Raw genomic sequence first — 7,922 nt, 5'->3', positions numbered from 1 at the left:
TCTATACACACGCATTCGTAGATTTGAACTTCCCAAGTGAAAATGTTCGAGTGGAATCTTCATTCACTGTGGAAACTTGTGGAAAACAGCCGAAATAAAGATAATCGGCCTGAAATATTATTATTTTAAATATTAATATTAAATATTAATATTATTAATCGGCCTGAAATATTACCAATGTTCTTTTTTTTTACACGTTTGTAAATGTAACTGGCTCCCCCCCCCCCCCCCTATGTAATGCCCGAATGGGCCTTTAGGGTATATGAATAAATAAAAAATAATCCCGCAAACAAGTGTCATTTTAATGCGAGTCACAATTTCGATAGCGTTAAATTGTACACATTCCTAAATCCGAACGGCTCGTCACGACTTCAGCATTAACACAAGTACCACGAAACAGCTTTGATACTAACAGGTGGCGATGCACATTTGCGACTGTTGGTACATCACACAAAACATAATGCGACGATAACGTGGCGGAATGGGGAGAGTAAAATTTAAATGGCGTGCGCGGATATGGCGATCAAAATCTGCTTACCGTGTTGACGCTGGTCATGTTGAGTTTGTACAGCACGGGCAGTAAAAGCTCGGCGACAATCACGTTGGAGATGGCAAGTCCGAAAATGGCCATCCAAAACTGTGTCCCCTTGTAGTACATTTCGGCGGGATAGCCTAGCACCGTGGTCGCCGACTGGAAGCTCGCCATCAACGACATGGTCACCGGGAACACGCCTAACTTCCGGTTACCCAGGAGAAACGATTTGTTCGACACATCGTGCCTGTCGTGCCAGGCGAAGTAGATACCGATGCCCGAAGACACGCACAGCATCAGGCACATCACGCCGTAGTCCGCTACCGTAAACTTAGGCACTTCTTCCATGTTGGGTTATAGATTTCTAACAGTATACGGGCGTCGGAACGAAAGTAGGCACCTAAAGGGGCAACGTGTAAAAGATCTGCACGCGCGAACAGGTCTTCTTAGACATGGGAGTGACACAATGCCAGTGAGCTCAATGCCAAGATGCGCGAATACGATCACCCTCACCGAACAAAACGCCGCAACTCTCGCGCTGAAGAACGAATCAGGTCAACTCGCGCTTCGCGACACCGTCCGGGGTCGGGATGCGCGAGTTAAGAGAGATTTGACGAGAAAGAGAGAGAGAGAGATTTCATGAGAAAGGGAAATATTTCTGGCTTTCTCCAAAGAGGCGGAAATAGTGCCTTTTCCCATCAAATCTCTCTCTCTCTCAAACACACACATACTCTCTCTCTCTCCACGTGCTCGTCTGCACAGCGTCTGGCGGCGTAGTTAACTCGCGAAAGCATTCACGAGATAGGCATAGCCTTGAAACGACGCGCTCGTTCGTATTTCCCTTTTAGCCGGCGCTCTATGCACCTACAAACGCTGCAGCGCATTATGCATCGCATTTTTCTCTGTGATATATGCACAAGTAAAGAATTTGGCAAGCGCCGCAACATAGGCCCGCCTGACCGCCGTGCGCCGGCCGCCGCCGACTACATTGTCGGGTTAGCTCGGAAGGACTGGTACGTAGCTTTTACACAGGTAAGCGCGCTTGCCTTGTGTTTTTCGGTTTCAGTTTTTAGTATGGTGTAAGAGAGAAAACTGAGTGTACTTTCTAGTACACTTCGTGATATGTAAGATATGAAATTTCTAAGCACGATCGAGTGTGTTTTAAGGAACCTAATTTCACGATACTAATGCCCTGAAAAAAAAAAAAGTAAAATCTGCTCGTCAAACTCTTTAGTTCGTTCCTTGAAATTGCACAACGTGATTAATGCGGATAGTATTTTATTCACATTGTTTCTTACAACAAATTTTACAGTTCCTCCCGAGCATGTTGGCACACACAGCGACATCCTTCCACCGACGCATTAATTAATGCGCTGCAACGGCATGAAGCTGTCAATGCACATTATTCGGTGCGAGAATGATTATTGTATCGTATATATCTCCTATCATCGTAGCACGTTATGAGTTATCTTAAATCACGTTCAAAAAGTTTCAAACAGAGGTGCTACTAGCTGTTGTGTGTGGTTATTGGTTTACTCTAGTGAATTATGTGGTTTGTAACCCTTGTAAACCACGTGATCGAAAGGGGGTGCGTTCGTTTCAAAATATCGGAAGCGAAAACACCCAGTAAATAATTGTGACATTACGGGAGAACTTGTCTTCTCGGTGCACGCGCGCATTGCAAGTTGCAAATGAAGTTTTGTAGTGCGTTATAATAATGCGGAGTGAAGAAAGCACTGATTTCGACATGTCATCTCTGTCCTAGGAATTTTTTTTAGTTCTCGAATCTGGATGCTATTCAAGTTATAACGAGCAAAGTAACTTACTTAAACCGGCAACGTATATGCTCGCAATCTTCTCTATGCATCGAAAATAGCCCCAGTAAACTGTGGCACGACTGTGAAACTGTTGCAGGTGTCCCCAAAAGCATGGTTGCATGACAACAGAGGCCAAAAGCGTGATTCAGCGGTGTCTGCAAAGTTCGAAGTGGACGTGTGAGGCAGCCATAAACTATACCATGCACCAGGACTGCTTTTCTAGATTCGTTCTCTCCTAGTTCAAAACAAGAGCACACCCATCGTTCGTACCGGGTTTTCCGCCATCCAAACGACGTCCGCATGACGAATGCGCGATAGGAATGGCCCCGCTGACGCAACATTCTGCAAACACCACGTAAACACCCTATCTATACCTCCACGGGCCAAGTTACGCCTGTTAGGGATTGTTACAACGCTTTCGTTGCCTGAGGCGTGGTTTAGTCTTGAGTTGACCTCGAACGGCAAGCAGAACCGCCATGGTGATTACGTGGGGTATGAGTGACGCGTCATCGGCGTACGTCACCGCTATGGTCACGTGGGTGAATCGGATCGACCTGGGAAACGGTCTCCAAGCCTTCGCAGCGTTGCGTCCGCTGTTTGAAACGGAGTATGGCTCATTTTTTTCCCGGTAAGGCTCAATAATTATCAGCACCCCTCGTACGTACGTACGTAGTACGTATGTAAGGGCAGATGGATTGATCGAAGGGTATAACCAATTACCTAATTCGAAGACGTAGCTAATTAAGCCGTACTTGTATATATGTCAATGTTCTTGTACATATTATGCCACATCGTTATTTGCATAGCTTCATTTCACTTTCTAGAAACGGCCAATATTTGCAGACAAGGTCTATCATGCGAATGGTGGCGCAGAAACTTCGAAAGCTTTATGTTCGTGTTCTCGAGTGTCTCCTCATGGGGTTGGTTGTTGCGGATTAAACCGCCAAAGTTGCCCGTCAACATTCTCCTCGTACCTCGGTTGAGTTCATGCTACGTGCTACTGGTGGGTCGCGGAGTGACAGTACGAGGGACAATGCCGTACAATGAATGGACGCCCGTCCGAACGGCGTCCATTCCTCTGCATTATACATTAACAAAGCAGTGTGTAGGCTACGAAGCACTATGGCGTCGAGGACAGCTGCAACAACACGTTCTATGTATATTAGGGAGTTCTAGAAGTAGGTTACTCAAAGTTAGGTTATGCTATTGGGCCGGACATACTAAACAACGGAAACAAAGAACGAAAGAACGCAAAAGGCGTGCAGATGAGTGCGTTTTCGTATACGCAAAGCTGCTGACCGTTGACCCCAGGTGCGTACAGCAGTAAGCAAATAAAGCAGGTGCATTAACTACTTTGCAGACGCATTTTATCGCTGTTCCTTAGCGTGGTATCGCCTTTGAGAAATGTGTAAGCGCGAGATGGGCAACAGGATCACAGGTGAATGACGCTTCGTTCGTTCGTTCGTTCGTTCGTCCATCAATTGACGTAAATACCAGCTGTCTACGCGTTCGTGCATAGGCGGCTCGATTACAATCGATGTGTCAGTGACTCCGACTGTATGCGGGGGCGCAGAGAGCGGAAAACCCACCTTTAATTAGGCGACTGCGGTTACGTGAAACGTGGCGCAACATCAGAGCCTACCGGCATGGTTCCGAGCGTATACACTCCCTCATTATACGCGTCAGTCGGAGATCGAACACCTCGCTCTTATCAGCCAGGACCGCGGAGGCTTTCTAGGCGAGCGACTAATATGAATGCCGGCGTGGACGCCAACTCTCCCGTCTCCGTTGGTTGTACCTATCCTGACGTGCAGTAGGTATACGGCTAACGGTCGCGCTCTAAAAATATCTCATCGTCTCGCCCGCTTTATCAGCTGCTGCTGCTGCTCTCAACACGACTGATTGCCGGGACGCGTATACACGAGAGAGCACCGAAGAACGTGGGCGTCTGCGTGCGCAGACCGACAGCGGAAGTGACCAGCAAGCGTCTTTGTTTCATCGGCTACTCGCCCGCTGTACACGGTCCCCGTGTTTAACTGCGCAATGCTGGGAGTCGCCGTGACTTCTTTCTCTGACCGCGCGCAATATCTCAATTAGGCCGAGTAGAGCTGCTGCTCGCTAATGAAACGGATTGATTCATTCATAGTCTTATCACGTGGAGTCATAAAGGAGCGAAACGCGCTTTGCTGGTCAGCATAGTGCATGAGCTTTTAATTTCGGCTATACATAATACAATTCACACGTGGCCCACATAATGTAAGGGCGACAGTAACACCGCTTGTAACCTGATGAATTGGGCAAGGTTGCGAGCGATTACGCTGACAAAACCAGAGAAAGGTTCGAAGGAACAAGACGACACAGAAGGGCGGCGCGTGACAGACACTCTGCTTCACAGGCGCGTATTGGTTGGTTAACGGGGCATGTGAAATTGTCAGGCGACAAAGCGAACCAAGAAAGCGCGAACACTCTGGTTGAGTCTTGGCACATAACGCCATCTCCGTTTTACAAGCCTATATAGCACTTCCGGGTGTTCTAAGAGCTCCATATGTTTATAAGATTTCCAATTATAACTTTTTCAGTGTGGCGGACGATGATTCGGAGAAGCAATCCATTCGCTATAGTTGAAACCGTTTGCCGGCAGCCCCGGTAAATTCCGGCGCTGCTATACGCCACTACGGTCGCCTATCCACTAGAATGGATGTACCAAGGTGACACAGAAAGGGGACGACACACGTAGTCTGCTATTGTCGTCCGAAGAAGGACATGTACTCCCGCTAATTTGGAAGAGCCTAAACGGCGCAGTGCGGAGGTCGAACGTCGTATGCTGCTAAGGAAGGTGCAGACCTCGATGAGCATGTGCGGCTAAGAGAGCGGTACAACAAAGCAATAAGCCATATCGCTTACAAAGATATCCGGCCAAGATTGGTTCTGCCGTTTCTTTTTCTTTAATTATGTAGCAGACGCATGTGCACAGAAGAACTAGCATGTAATGCCGCCGTGACACATCTCCGGTTCGTACCAGGAATCAAAGTTAACACAAGCGCCTATATAATTAAGAAACGGCACTAACAAATCAACACAAGCGCGTCAGGCAAACTCTGTTCGGTTTTGCGGTTGGCCGACCCACTATACCCCGTGCGATAAAAACATATCCTCGAATTTGCGTCTCAGCACGCCATTACCCAGCCTACAACGATGTCGCGCAAGTGCTGCTCTACAAGGCTTCTGCAGTGCTGGCCACGCGATCAGAACTTGGCGAGTGCAGCAGCCCCAACAGGTTAGTATTGGTTCAGAGCGGCAAGCACAAAGGCTCGTGCGCCGGAGAGCCCACTTATTGGCCTCCGGAAATAAACGCACAATTAATACGCCGGTACCAAAAAAGCGGGACGTTCACCAGTCAGCACCGACGCCATTTAAATGATCTTCCGCGAAGCTGCACGCTATACTAACGTCGTGGCTTCGCGCTGTTACATGTGTACTTTTCTTTTCCCCCGCGTGGAATGAAGGGTACATCTGCGCTAAACAGAGGACACAAAGGTGAATCACCGCGCTTGTTCAATTTTATGGTCCACGGAGACATGTGCACTCTTCATGCAACACTCACGTATCGAATAGTTTTCGAATATTTATAACTGTGCACAATAAAACACGAATTTGGATATAGAGTACAATGACTTCCCTCTCCGCGCGCATAACATAGGCATAAAACTGGAGAACTTACGTAGTGCAACAGGTTACGTATATAATGCAACAGGGTACGTTATGGGGATCATTCGCACTCTCCAAAAAGTCATGTATATGCGAACAAACTGCTTAATTGTTCCTAACTGCCCATTCGTGCATATTGATAAACAGCGCAACGTAATGACAGAAAGTTGCTAGCTAAGCTTATGAATACTAGGATGTCAATACCGTTTTACATCAATTGTGAAAAAGTCGACCTATTGTTCGAAAACTATTCGATATTCGATTCAATTTGCTTCTGGCACTATTCGATTCGTATTCGATACGGTCTCAAAAATCGCTGTTCGCACGCCCCTAATAAAGAGAAAATTAGACAAGCAATGCGGCAGCAGCAATAAAATGTTGGATGGAGGGAGATAAAACGCTGAGCAACTCGGCAACCTGTACGGGCTGCCAACATGGCCCTGTTTTTCGGGGGACATCACTGCGAGCCCCTCTTCGCCCTCTGGCGCCTCAACTGTTTTGCTACACCACGTGACTGACGTATATACACTTCGGGTGCATGCGTCGGCGCGGTGTTGGTGCGTCTGTTCAGCGTGACGCGTTATGATCACGCTGCGAGTGCCGCTTAGATCCACAACAACAAAAATCGATAGTACTGCTTCAAGTTACGGCCAAATGTAATGCCATTAAATAGCGCAGGCGTCAGGGGGGCGTGAAATAGATGCACCGCGACGCAGTGCTGGGAATGGTCACGAGTGTTTTCAAAACAGATTTTGTATGAGGAAAAATGACAATTTGGAGTACACTTCGTAGCAGTTAACAATTCTGAATGGTTGCCAGCTGGACACTATCCCTACGCGTCAAAAACGGTTCCACAGTTCCCGCGCACATCATCGCGAATATGCTCGAGTGAAATCCGCGTACGCAACCACGGACTAACTTGGACAAATTGCAACCATGCATCGTGGGGCCACACTGAGTCAACCAGCACGCTTGAAAAAGAAGATAACGCGCGTCCCCAGCTGGCAAAGTAAATGAGAATGCCGACCTACGTCCCCGTAATTTCACGCCTTTTAACTCCTAGGAATGGCGAGAGTCGGACCATCGCCACTGTTACAGTGGATGTGCGGGTCCATTCTATTCATCCGAATTCCAGTAAATGAAACGCTTTGCATGACGATTTACTACTTGCGCGTGTGTTCATGGTGACAAAAAAAAAGACATTTTTTTTAAATCTTAATGACGTGACAAATAATTTGACGTGCTATTTTTTCGCACAAAGACAAACACGTTTCGTGCTGTTGTCCTTAATATATCTCATTATTAATCCTTCCAGTAAAGCCTGTTATTGCGCCTTCTTGATACTCGACAGCGGGCAAAAAAAGATAGCACGCTTTCCAAATCACCGCGGGCTTGCGCAAGGTGCAACCACTTGCGACGTCACCGTTCTTGGCCTGCCCCCCTTCGTCAAGCATACAAACAAAATCACGCATGCTCTCAATAAGTCTAATAATTCTTGGAAACTAAACTCCTTAAGTAAACGTTAGAGGTAACTAAAAGTTGCGTTTCCTAAATGCACTTCGCCAGTGCAACGAAGCTTCCAGGCCATCAGAAGTGTAGATTGAGGAGAATACCGCGTCCTTTGTGAATATCGCGGACGAGGCATACAGTCACCTATACGTAACTGAAACAGCCTTGTCACGTAAAGCTTGAGAATTGTAATAAAAGAAAAAGCCCTTGTCCCGTCTGTCTGCCCTTGCTTTGGTCCCGTCCATTGCGTTTCACGGTAGTCAAATATTAAGTTGACAAACTCCTTTTCACTCTATTTGCAAATTGCAAATAGATGGTTTGCAGTCTCGCTTAAAACCAATAATGAGCGCTCCAGT

The 7,922-nt window shown here is 47.1% G+C and overlaps 1 protein-coding gene and 1 long non-coding RNA gene across 4 annotated transcripts in view; one reads left to right on the top strand and one right to left on the bottom strand.

The window, feature by feature from the left end:
• LOC126531223 (sodium-coupled monocarboxylate transporter 1-like) overlaps positions 1–7,922 on the bottom strand; it is a 93,614-nt gene that overhangs the window by 82,380 nt on the left and 3,312 nt on the right. Inside the window, exon 1 of one of the 3 annotated variants that reach the window (XM_050178661.2) lies at positions 539–1,099. The exons of the other annotated variants lie outside the window; for them this stretch is intronic. Coding sequence (XP_050034618.1) covers positions 539–880 — 342 coding nt within the window. The 5' untranslated portion in view covers positions 881–1,099. Of the gene's footprint in view, positions 1–538; positions 1,100–7,922 lie in introns of those variants that run through there. 3 annotated transcript variants of the gene reach the window in all.
• LOC129385077 (uncharacterized) overlaps positions 1,185–7,922 on the top strand; it is a 22,339-nt gene continuing 15,601 nt past the window's right edge. Inside the window, exon 1 of the long non-coding RNA XR_008612625.1 lies at positions 1,185–1,564. This is a non-coding gene — a long non-coding RNA (uncharacterized lncRNA). The remainder of the gene's footprint in view (positions 1,565–7,922) is intronic.

Source organism: Dermacentor andersoni, chromosome 5, assembly GCF_023375885.2.
Source record: "Dermacentor andersoni chromosome 5, qqDerAnde1_hic_scaffold, whole genome shotgun sequence".
Taxonomy (NCBI): domain Eukaryota; kingdom Metazoa; phylum Arthropoda; class Arachnida; order Ixodida; family Ixodidae; genus Dermacentor; species Dermacentor andersoni.
This window is presented reverse-complemented; position numbering and strand designations above follow the sequence as displayed.